Source organism: Dipodomys spectabilis, unplaced genomic scaffold (assembly GCF_019054845.1).
Source record: "Dipodomys spectabilis isolate Male_0828 unplaced genomic scaffold, ASM1905484v1 ptg000136l, whole genome shotgun sequence".
NCBI lineage: Eukaryota > Metazoa > Chordata > Mammalia > Rodentia > Heteromyidae > Dipodomys > Dipodomys spectabilis.
The window spans coordinates 11,707,687-11,720,551 of record NW_024870813.1 but is presented as its reverse complement, the minus strand read 5'-3'; the positions used below and the strand labels follow the sequence as shown (position 1 = coordinate 11,720,551).

The window sequence follows — 12,865 nt, the reverse complement described above, 5'->3', positions numbered from 1 at the left end:
AGAAACATATTCATGAGTGAATATATTGGTTTTTTTTTAATCTAAACCATTACCAAAAGCAGTTACCTAATTAATCTGGTAATTATTATAGGCATCTCTTTCTCTCTCACCTTAAATGACCAATAGGTCCTAAATAATTATCAGGGTTTTATCCTTTTGGTTACCAGAGACAATGAATAAAAACTATCTGTTCTCATAATTACTACAGTTTTTTCCACTTGCCCATGTTCCACAACACCAAGAACTAAAATTCTAATTTCAACATTGTCATGTTTCAGACTGGCTACACTATATAAAATTCAAATTCCTTATCTTAACATGGCACAGACCTTCATGTATTTTACAAATACCTCATGTTCCAGAAATACCATATACTCTAGACAGTAACATACTTTCTTAAATTATATCCCTTTTATAAAAAAACAACAACAGCTATGCTTTACATAATCTTCCTCATGTTTTCAGTGTTCTAGTTCATTTCTTCTGTTGTTGTTTTAGTATAACAAGGTTAAAAGTACAGTGGCTCATGCCTGTAATCCTAGCTACTAAGGAGGCTGAGATCTGAGGATTTCGGTTCAAAGCCAGCCAGCGAAGTTAAGTCCATGAGACTCATCTCTAATAAACCACCAGAAAACCAGAAGTGCACTGTGGCTCAAATGGTAGAGGACTAGCCTTGAACTGAAGAGCTCAGGGACAGTACCCAGGCCCAGAGTTCAAGCCCCACAACAAACAAACAAAGAAAAAAGTAGAGAGAAACACTTCCTGCTCCCCATGTGATAACAAAAGTTAAAGATTCTAGTGTTCCAGTTCTTTAAAACTTTTCCTGATTGTCTCAGCTTATATTAATAGTTCTCTCTACTTTATGGTCCCAGTAGCATATGTTATGATACACAGTATACTGCAGTGTTTACCAGGTGTGCTATAAATATTTGTCTTCCCTACAAACATATGAGTATCTTAAAGGAAGGAGTCTATATCTTTCATCTCTACATACTAAATCATCTAGAAAAAAAAAGACACTAATAATTCACTGAATTATAGTTTCTAAAACACAAATTTATTTAGCAGTTAATTATTTTTTACAGCTTATACTTTCACATGAATAATTCCATGTGACTGTCAACACTGTGTTCATACAGGTTTTTTTTGTTGTTTTTTTTTCTGTCACCTGTGGGGCTTGAACTCGGGGCCTGGGCTTTTGCATTCAAGGCTAGCACTCTACCAATATGAGCCACAATGTCACTTCTAGTTTTCTGGTGACTAGAGATAGAAGACTTACGGACTTTCCTGCCCAGGCTAGCTTAGAAACGTGATCCTCAGATCTTAGTGTCCTGAGTAGCTAAGATTACAGGCATGAGCCACCAGCAGCCAGCTCAAACAGGTGTTTGTTTGTTTTTTAACTTTTATGTTTTTGTATAAGTACTGTGGCTTGAACTCAGAGCCAAGGAGCTCTCTCTTACCTTTTTTGCTCAAGACTGGCATTCTACCACTTGAGGCACACCTCTACTTCCAGCTTTTTGGTTGTTCATTGTAGAAAGCATCTCACAAACTTTCCTGCCTAAGCTTGCTTTGAACTGCAATCATCAAATCTTATCCTCCTAAGTAGCTAGGATTACAGTTTTAAATCTCTGACTCCAGGATAAGGACAGTTTTTTTTAATCCCCCAACTCATAAATTAGATAACAGGCACAAAGAGGCTGAGTAGCTTCCCAAGGTATACAGCCATGCTTCAAACTGAAGTCTGAATGCTGCTCCAGTATCATCTGTCTTTTGTAACAATACAATGACAAGTTTACTTTGGCTAAAGAGGTCATCAAAAGGCTTCTCATTAACCTGATATAAAAAGTATGGGTTAGCCACATGCTATATCCAACAACAGCATTACCTTCAAAATTTCAATGTATCCTATAAGTCTTTTGTAATTTGTGGTAGTTCTTTAAATATCCCTCCTTCAAAATCTGTTTCCTAGCCGGGAAACAGTGAGCCAGTGGCTCACCCTGTAATCCTAGCTACTTAAGAGGCTGAGATCTGAGAATTGAGGTTCAAAGCCAGCCTGGGCAAGAAAAGTCCACGAGACTCATACCCAGTTAACCACCAGAAAACCACAAGTGGCAATGTGGCTCAAGTGGTAGAGTGCTCACCTTAAGCTAAGCTCAGGGACAGCGCCCAGGCCCAGAGTTTAAGCCCCACAACCAATCAAAAAAAAAAAAAAAATTGTTTCCTTCTTAGCTTATTTTTGTTAACACTATTCTATGTAACTCAATTTTAACTTTTTGTTAGAATGTTAACCTTCTGGATTCCAAGTCTTTTTCTTTCGTCTGTCGTGGGGCTTGAACTCTGGACCTGGGAGCTGTCCCTCAGCTCTTCAGCTGAAGGCTAGTGCTCTACCACTTGAGCCACAGCGCCACTTCCGGCTTTTTTTTCTTTTTGCTTATGTGGTGCTGAGGAATTAAACCCAGGGCCTCATGCATGCAAGGCAAGTACTCTACCACTGAGCCACCTTCCCAGCCCCTGGGTTTTAACTTTAAAACTATGGTGTGTGTGTGTGTGTGTGTGTGTGTGTGTGTGTGTGTGTGTGTGTGTGTGTGTGTGTGTGTGTGTGTGTGTGTGTGTGTGTGTGTGTGTGTGAGCCACCTTCCCAGCCCCTGGGTTTTAACTTTAAAACTATGGTGTGTGTGTGTGTGTGTGTGTGTGTGTGTGTGTGTGTGTGTGTGTGTGTGTGTGTGTGTGTGTGTGTGTGTGTGTGTGTGTGTGTGTGTGTGTGTGTGTGTGTGTGTGTGTGCCACCTTCCCAGCCCCTGGGTTTTAACTTTAAAACTATGGTGTGTGTGTGTGTGTGTGTGTGTGTGTGTGTGTGTGTGTGTGTGTGTGTGTGTGTGTGTGTGTGTGTGTGTGTGTGTGTGTGTGTGTGTGTGTGTGTGTGTGTGTGTGTCGAGTCTCACAGACTTTCCTGCCCCAACTGGCTTTGAATGTTGATCCTCAGATCTCAGCTTCCTGAGTAACTAGGATCACAGGCATGAGCCACCAGTGCCTGACTTACATACCTATTTTATATCATTGAGAATTTGTGTTATATCTAGTTCTTTCTTTCCCTTAAGTCATGCTTTGGTCATTCCTCACTTGAACTCCATTCCTCTTCTAGCTAGATAACCTGCTTTAAGCCCATTCTCCCTCTATTAATTTGTTCCATACAATACCACTAGAATTAGTTTTCAAAAACCAAGACACTAAGCCAGTCATCAGCGGCTCACACCTATAATCTTAGCTACTTGGGAAGCTAAGATTTGGAGGATCACAGTTCCAGGCTAGCTGGGGCAAAAAATGTATTGAGAGTCCCATCTCAACAGAGAAAGCTGAGTTTGGTGGTACATGCTTGTCTTCCCAGCAATGGTGAAAGGAATAAATGGGAATATATGGTGCAGGCTGGCCAGAGCAAAAAGTGAGATCCTATCTCAAAGTAAGCACAGCAAAAGGGTCCAGATGTAGGGCTCAAACCACAGAGTGTCTGCCTAGTCACATGACTCCTAGACACATATGATTCCAGTGCTCATAAAAAAAAAAAAAAAAAAGAGCATTGTTCTACCATTAAAACTTCAATACAGATGAGTGCCAGCAGCTCATTCCTGTAATCCTGGCTACTCAGGAAGCTGAAAATGAAGATCTTGGCTCAAAATCCAGTCTAGACAGGAAAAGTTGCAAGAGACTCTACTCTCCAATTAACCACCAAAAAGCTGGAAGTCGAGGTGTGGCTCAAATGTTAAGAGTGTTTACTTGAGCACAAAAGCTCAAAGAGGGACAATGCCCAGGCCAAATTCAAGCCCAAGGACCAGCATAAATAAATAAATACTTTCAATACAGTAACAGTAAAAGCTATCTGGTTCATATGGCAAGCCAGGCACTGTGGCACATACTTTACATGTACCGTCTCTATTAATTCTGTAAAAACTCCATACTTTATTAACAATTTTATAGAGAAAAATCAGGTTTATAAATGTAAGTCTTGTCCATACAAAGTTATTATCAATGATAAAGGTAGTTTTCAAAGCTAAGCAGTCTGACTCCACAGCCTGTATCCTTAATCATCCAGAGGTTATCCTGCTTACAAGATTAAATTTCAACTCAACTTAGTATACAGAAGATCTTTCCCAACTTTATCTGTTACTCTTTGCCAAGTACATTAGGTATTATTTCCATACATACATTTCATGCTACTTTCAAACTCCATGGCTTTCGGCTTTTGATTCCTCCATAGCCTGTCTTCTTCTATCTATAGAAATTCTACCCATCTTTCAACAGTACCTCAAAATACCATCCTATCAAATTAATTAATACCATCCTATACAAAGTAAGAGTCAACTGTCAGGCCAGGTGCTTTTGCCTCACACCTGTAGTCCTAATTATTCAGGAGGCTGGACCAGAAGATCACTGTTCAAAGCCAAATGAGGGCAGCAATGTCCAATTAACCACCAAAAAGCTGGAAGTTGAACTGTAGCTCAAGTAGTAGAGTGCTAGCCTTGAGCAATAAAGCTCAAGGATAATGTTCAAGCCCCAGGACAAGCACACACAAAAAAGTAGAGATTTGGGTCAAGTAGTTGAGCTTCGAGATGAAAGGCCAAGCTAGAATTTAAGGCTCTGAGTTCAAACCCCAGTAGCAGCACACAATCCCACACAAAAAAGTCAACTGTCCCTTTTCACCAAGATGGTGCTGAAAGCGAAGATGGAAGCTCCTGCCCGTACTAAAGCCAAAGCCAAAGCGAAAGACAAGGCAAAGATTTTGAAGGCCAAGAAAGGCAGTGCTGAAAGGTGTCCACAGACACAAAAGGAAGAAAATACACACTTCACCCACCTTCCAGCAGTCCAAGGCACTGCAGCTCCAGAGATAGCCCAAATATTCTGGAAGAGTGCCCCAAGTGCCCCAAGTAGAAACAAGCTTGACTACTATGCTATCATCAGGTTCTCCCTGATCACTACGTCAGCTATGAAGAAGACAGAAGACAAAAACACACTTGTGTTCACTGTGGATATATAAGCCAACAAGCATCAGACCAAACCCATTCTTCAAGACTTCTTTTCTCCAGACAACAAACAAAAACCCTTCCTACCTAGACTCATTACTACCTTCTTCAAACTGAGACAACTTGGTGGCTCTGCCACTTAATCTAACAATTATTAATAACATTTGTTCTTTTTTTTTGCCAGTCCTGAGGCTTAAACTCAAGGCCTTGGCTCTGACCCTGAGCTTCTCTGTGCTCAAGGCTAGTGCTCTACCACTTGAGCCACAGCCACTTCCGGCTTTTTCTGCTTATGTGGTACAAACCCAGGGCTTCACTCTACCACTAAGTCACATCCCCAGCCCAACACTTATTAATGGGTGTGTGTGTGTGTGTGTGTCCGGCTTTTTCTGCTTATGTGGTACAAACCCAGGGCTTCACTCTACCACTAAGTCACATCCCCAGCCCAACACTTATTAATGGGTGTGTGTGTGTGTGTGTGTGTGTGGTGTGTGTGTGTGTTGATCCTGGGGCTTGAACTCAGGGCCTGGGTGCTGTCCCTAAGTTCTTTCACTCAAGGATAGTGCTCTACCCAGGCTGGCTTCAAATGAGAATCCTCATATCTCAACTTGATCTCAACTTCCTGAATAGCTAGGATTACAAGGGTGAGCCACCGGCATCCATATTCAATTTTCATGAGTACTGATTTCCCCAAGGATAGCTTTTACTTTTTTTGGGGGGGGTGGGGGAAGGGAGGTCAGTCATGGGGGCTTGAACTCAGAACCTGAATGTTATCCCTGAGCTCTTTTTGCTCAAGCCACAGCACTACTTCTGGTTTTCTGGTGTTTAATTGGAGACATGAATCTCACAGATTTTCCTGCTCAGGCTAGCTCTTAACCACAATCTTTAGATCTCAGCCTCCTAAGTAGCTAGAATTATTGGAATGAGCCACTGGAGCCCGCTTTACCTTTTATATGTTGTTTCCCTCCTTACAGTTCTGAAGGATACAATAGTAATTTAATAAATAGGTGCTATTTGATTCCTTTGATATGCTGAAATAAATTTTATATAGCACACAAGGATGTCCAATTAATTTTATTTTACCTGTATATAAACATTTTTGTTGGGCTGGGAAGGTGGTTCAGTGGTAGAGCGCTTGCCTTGCATGCATGAGGCCCTGGGTTCGATTCCTCAGCACCACATAAGCAAAAAGAAAAAAAAGCCGGAAGTGGCACTGTGGCTCAAGTGGTAGAGCGCTAGCCTTGAGCTGAAGAGCTGAGGGACAGCGCCCAGGCCTAGAGTTCAGGCCCCACGACCGGACCCAAAAAAAAAAACACAAAAACCATTTTTGTTGTGAAAGCCATATGATTAGCATTAAAACATACTTCATTTAATAAATAAAAGTTCTTTTCATCTAACTTTTTCTTACAACTCTTGTCAATTCATTCAAAAGCTCTGAGCAGCTGTATTTTCTAGTTGGCATTTTCCTTCTAAGACAACTTGTTACCATAATGTTCTCTTTCCCTCTCTTAAAACACACACACACACACACACACAATATTCTCTGTTCCTTCATTTTCTCCAGGACACATGTACTGAAGATTTATTTTAGTATGATTAACAGTTACTTTAAATACAGGTAAGTCTATAAGCAAAAATTTAAATCCAAATTGTTTAAGATACAAAAGATAAACCTAAACCTTAGTAAGAAACAACGAAGGTGCTATGTGACTCCAAGACTGATACAAGTCAACTGGGAATCTATAATGAAAACAAGCATCCTAGTAAAGCTGAGGTTCTGAAAACTATTAGCCAAATGACTTCACATTTATAAGCAAAGAAGCTGGTAAAAGATCCTAAATGAATCTTAAGGTTGCCCATCTAAAATCAGCCAAAAATAATTAAAACACACCAGCAATTTGATTCAATCTGAAAAAATGTGACAATTTACCATTAATAAAACTTAATCCTAGCTACTCAAGAGGCTGAGATCTGAGGATTCAGATTCAAAGTCAGCCCAGGCAGATATGTTCCTATGAGACTCTTTATCTTCAATTTACCACTCAAAATCTGGAAGTGGTCAAGCACCCGGGGCTCATGCCTGTAATCCTAACTACTCAGGAAGCTTACATTTGAGGAATGTGGTTCAAAGCCAGCTGGGGCAGAAAAGTCCATGAGCGCTGTGGTTCACAGTTCAAGCCCCACAACTGACAAAAAATTAAAAAATCAGAAGTGGAGCTGTGGCTCAAAAGGTAGCTCAAAGCATTAGCTTTAGCTTTGAGCAAGAGGATTCAGGGACAGCACCCAGGCTCTGAGTTCAAGCCCTAAGAATGATAAACAAAAACCCACAAAACTTCGGGGATAATGTGAAAATGTTCAATGTAGAAGAAAATTATCACATTGCAGGTGCTAAAACATACATTCTCTAGGTGATAAAGGTGAATTTTTGTATTATGAATAGCAATTATCAATCTAAAAAATTGTTCAGCTTTACAAATCTGGGACCTAATCTATATAGCAAAACGCACATTTTATGAATATCTATGAAAATAAGTATCTGGGTAATTCAAGTAGACTTGGGAGGTAGGAATTTGTGTTTCAATGAACCACACCAATTTTGCTGATGTTAACAGTAAGGCACAGATGCAAAGGGTAGATCTTTTTCCTAATTTTCATTTTCTTATTTCTAAAAAAAAAAAAACTTAATAAAATATAGTGCAAAAGGAACATACTGTCAGGTGCTTGTAGCTCATGCCTGTAATTCTAGCTACTAAGAAGACTGAGATCTGAGGATCTTGCTTTGAAGCCAGCTGGGGCAGGAAGTCTGAAAGACTCTATCACCAACTAACCAGTGAAAAGGCTGTACTGGAGGTATGACTCAAATGGCAGGGTGCAAGCAGAGAATGGGAAAAGCAAAGGCCTTAAATTCAAGATTTAGCAGCTCTCCCCCCACACACATTAAGCTACAAAGCTACATACCTCTTCATCTTATACATATGGGCTATATTAACCTGGTTTGAAACTGGGGTCTAGCTATGTAATCCAAGCTGGCCTTGAACTCTTGATCTCTACTCCTTATCCCACTACCCAGTGCTGGGATTGTAGGCATAAACATCATACCTAGCTGGACTATATTAAATTTTAAACAGAAAGAATTTGACCTGAACAATCAACTGGACTCAGTTTTCAGAACAGAAATTGTTTTCAACTAATCAGGAAACCTAATCATCCATAACAGTGACATAAAATTGATAATTTTAGTGAGAAACTCATCTTTTTTAGTTGGTCATGGGGCTTGAACTCTGGGCCTGGGTGCTTGTCCCTCAGCTCCACAGCTCAAGGCCAGTGCTCTACCACTTAAGCATCAGCACCACTTCCAGTTTACTGGTGGTTTATTGGAGATAAGAGGCTCACAGACTTTCCTGCCCAGGCTGGCTTTGAACCACAATCCTCAGATCTCAGCCTGCTGAGTAGCTAGGATTACAGGTGTGCGCCACTGGCGCTTTTTTTATTTTTTGGTGCTGATTTTGTGGTTAAACCTAGGGCCTGGCCTGAGTGCTGTTCCTACATTTTTTGTCTTTTTTTTTTTTTTGCTCAAGGATAGTGCTTTACCACTTGAGTCAAAGATCCACTTCTGGCTTTTGATGGCTAACTGGAAGTGTCTCACTTTTCTGGCTTCAAATCTTGCTCCTCAGATCCTAGCCTCCTGAGTAGCTAAGACTACAGGCATGAGCCACAGACCCCCAGCAGCTTCTCACTTTTATACATGAATCGCCTATATAGGTGGAAGCTCCCAATCCTCACAAGAAGTGAATTTCAGGCATATGGTTTTTTTCCTTCCATCCTTCCTTCCTTTTTTCTTTTCCTCCCAATCTCTCGCCTCTCTCTTGTTTAGCAGTACTAGAATTTGAACTCAAGAGGTTTTTTTTTGGTTTTTGGTTTTTTTTCGGGGGTCCGGTCATAGGGCCTGAACTCTGGGCCTGGGCGCTATCCCTCAGCTCTTCAGCTCAAGGCTACCACTCTACCACTTGAGCCACAGCGCCACTTCCGGCTTTTTTTTTTATGCTTACGTGGTGCTGAGGATCAAACCCAGGGCCTTATGCATGCAAGGCAGGCGCTCTACCACTGAGCCACCTTCCCAGCCCAAGAGTTTTAAACTTGAAAGGCAAGCACTCTATTACCACTTGAGCCACACCACAAAACCAGTAATGTGATATTAAACACAGAAAGACCTGTATCCCCTTAAAAACCTACACAACCATAAAATGTAGGCTTTTTTACTAAGAGCACAGATTATAAAAGTAATAGGCAAGAAGGAAAAGTTTCTGGGAGTGAAGACTACTTGCATAATATTTCTATAATATTCTTATTATGAACTGGTCCATAGGTAAAACTAGCACCACATCCTGGACTTAGGTAAAACCTGTTTGTCAGACCTGGGGCTTGAACTCAGGGCCCACATGCTGTCCCTGAGCCCTTTTGCTCAAGGCTAGTGCTCTACCACTTAAAGCCACAGCAACACTTCTGGTTTTTGACAAGTTAATTGGAGATAGCGCCTCATGGGGACTTTACTGCCCAGCAGGCTTTGAACCTTAATACTCAGCTCTCAGCCTCCTGAGTAGCTAGTAGCCATTGGCACCCAGCAAGAAACTTCTTTTTAACAAGTTAAATTCATACAACGTTCATCTATCATCAGAAAACTAGTGTTCTAATCGTCAAATGTAATATTATAGTACAACCACCAAATGTATGAGACAAAAAAGAAGCCTGAAGAAATTCTAAAGTAGGTTTGTATAAGATCTGTATGAAAGCTGGATTTCCAAGTAACTATAGAGGAAGCTAAAGACTCCACACTCAGGGGCTGGGAAGGTGGCTCAGTGGTAGAGTGCTTGCCTTGCATGCATGAGGCCCTGGGTTCAATTCCTCTAGCACCACATAAGTAAAAAGAAAAAAGCCGGAAGTGGCACTGTGGCTCAAGTGGTAGAGCGCTAGCCTTGAGCTGAAGAGCTGAGGAACAGCACCCAGGCCCAGAGTTTAGGCCCCACAACCAGACCCCCCCCACCCCCCCCAAAAAAATAAAGACTCCACACTCAGTGCAAACTAGTCTGTTATAAACATGTGATAGAGGCTGGGAAGGTGACTCAGTGGTAGAGTACTTGCCTTGCATGCATGAGGCCCTGGATTCGATTCCTCAGCACCACATAAGCAAAAAGAAAAAAGCCGGAAGTGGCACTGTGGCTCAGGTGGTAGAGTGCTAGCCTTGAGCTGAAGAGCTGAGGGACAGCACCCAGTCCTAGAGTTCAGGCCCCACCACAGACAAAAAAAAAAAAAAAAAGGCAAAACAAACATGGGATACATATAGATACATATGGGGAATTCCAATTAGCTAACAAAGGAAAGTTGTCTCCATGAAGAGGATACAACTAAGAGCATGAGATATGATAACTCTAAGCTCTATTTAACTATAATCTTCTTTAAATTTTCACTTGCACTGATACTGGGGCTTGAACTCAGGGCCTCCCACTCTGGCTTAGCTTTTTGCTTAAAACTGTCATTCTGCCACTTGAGCTATACCTCTACTTCTGGCATTGTACTAGCTAACTGGAGGTAAGAGTCTGAAGGCTTTGGGGGCCTGGGCTATTTTCCAACAGTGATCCTCAGATCTCAGGTTCCTGAGTAGCTAAGATTACAGAACCCAGCTTAACTACATGTTTCTATATTAGCAAGCTCATTTCATATTTACATAAAGTGAACAGCCTTTATTCTATACCAAAAACTGTAAAAATGACTGTATTGGATACAACTCAACCCTCAGCATTCTGCCTTATGCTTGCCTTAAAGCAGTACATGAAAAACACTTCTAACTATGACAAGGAATAAGATTCACAAGCATAGAGTAAAATCATTGTTTGGAATGTTAGTTAGCACCCAGGCGAAGTTCAAGACCCACAAAGGACCAAAAAAAAAAAAGAAAAGAAAAGAAAGCAGTGGCCAATGTTTCTTCTAAAACTTCAGGATTTCTTGAAAGGATGGACAACTACTGAACTATCATATCTCTCTTTGATCCTTCGCGTTTTAAAAAGATTTTTGAGAAAACTATTGTTTATTCCAATGCCTGCCCATGGATATACATTTATTAGCTTAAAGTCCACATTAGCCTTAGTACAAATTAGTATCGTTATTTTAAGAACCAGAAGCTTTGCCTTAATTTTTTAATTTAAAAAGCACACACAAAAAGCCAATTTTCTTATTTTAAAATGTTTTAATGGAAAAATAGGGCCAGCCTTCAAAACTGGGCTGTTTAAGCACTATGCCAGTAATATTTGAGACGCTGAATAACACACACACACACACACACACACACACACACACACACACACACACACACAAAGGATCTTTCAAAAAGAAACGTAATGGGGCTGGGAAGATGGCTCAGTGGTAGAGCGCTTGCCTTGCATGCTCGAGGCCCTGGGTTCGATTCTTCAGCACCACATAAGCAAAAAGAAAAAAGCCGGAAGTGGCGCTGTGGCTCAAGTGGTAGAGTGCTAGCCTTGAGCTGAAGAGCTGAGGGACAGCGCCCAAGCGCAGAGTTCAGGCCCCACGACCGGACCCAAAAAAAAAGAAACGTAATATAAATGTCAACTTACAGACCAACTACATGGTTAAGAACAAACAGGTCAAAGTTGGTTTTCCATCCTACGATGGTGTTAGAGGTTAATGAGCTCTCCAAGAGAGCTTGGAATCCTCTCAATTAGCTTTCAATTTCCTTATTTTAAAGAAGTCTGCTTACCTATTGTGGGCACACATCCACATAAAGTCTTCCCTAGCTCAGAGAACATTTAACTTTGTCTTCTTGGGGAGTGTGTGGGTGTGTGTTTAGAGAGGAAGGGCAAAACCCTTTCCTACCAAAAAGTGCGGACGCTTTTCTAAGTAAATATTTCTTCCTATCCACGAGGCTTTTTAAATTCTTGCTGTGCTGTTCCCCCTCCCCCCACACTCCAGCAGCTCCTGTTCTGTACGTATAAATCTAGGCTTCTCGATCCGTCCTGGATCCTTCACCCTGGTCCAATCCCCTAAGGTTCCCCCATTTTCCGCGCGGGGTGGCACCTGAGGGCCCAGCGCGAACCCCTGCGGCCGGCGCGGGCGAGGCGCACATCGGGCGGATGGCTGTCACTGGGGAGCAGGCGTGAGCCAAAGCCCAGGCGATTTCTGACGGCTCATCGCCCGCCCTGCGCGGCGTGGCTGAAGGGCTCGGGCCCTTCGGTCCGCGCTGACCAGCCAGAGCACAGCTGTCCCGGGGCCGGAAGCAGCCTGCGGCCCCCTCGCCGCTCTGACAGGCCGAGTGGTAGGCAAAGAGCCGGCTCACGACAGCGAGTAGCCGCGAAGCTTGGGCGAGAAAATCCAGCGAGCCCCCCCCCCCCCCCCCCCCCGCCCCGGCCTGAAGACGAGCGGGAGACCAGCCGAGCCGGCCCGGCCCAGCAGGGGCCCGCCCAGGGGCCACTCCCCGAGGGAGGCAGCCAGTCGCTCCGCCGCCGCCCGGCCAGGCCCGTTCTCGGGGGCCGGGCTCCTCACGCCAGGCCCCCGAGCCTTCGTCCACTTCTCACCTTTGACGACGCGGTCAGCCCCGGGAGGGGGCGGCGGGGGCGGGGGCGGGGGCGGTGCGGCCCGAGCCGGCTCCGGGGCGGCCATGCTGGGGCCCGGGGCACGGCTAGGCGCTGGGCCGGGCGGGGTTGGGGGCGGGGGCGGCGGCTACCAGAGCCAAGCGGCGGCGCCGCCGGGGAACATGGCGGACCTCTTTCCCTTCAGAGGGGCGAAGACCGGCATGCACCGCGCGTGCGGGGGCGGAGGCGGGGCAGACTCCAGGGACTCGGGCAA

The 12,865-nt window shown here is 43.4% G+C and overlaps 1 protein-coding gene across 4 annotated transcripts in view; it reads right to left on the bottom strand.

The window, feature by feature from the left end:
- Positions 1 to 12,810, bottom strand: part of Ppp3cb (protein phosphatase 3 catalytic subunit beta) — a 57,863-nt gene extending 45,053 nt beyond the window's left edge. For 3 of the 4 annotated variants that reach the window (XM_042690275.1, XM_042690277.1, XM_042690276.1), the window contains exon 1: positions 12,595 to 12,810. In XM_042690275.1, the coding sequence (XP_042546209.1) occupies positions 12,595 to 12,679 (85 nt within the window). In that variant the 5' untranslated portion in view covers positions 12,680 to 12,810. The remainder of the gene's footprint in view (positions 1 to 12,594) is intronic. The other variant, XM_042690279.1, reaches the window with a different exon arrangement.
- Between the last annotated feature and the right edge of the window lie 55 nt (positions 12,811 to 12,865).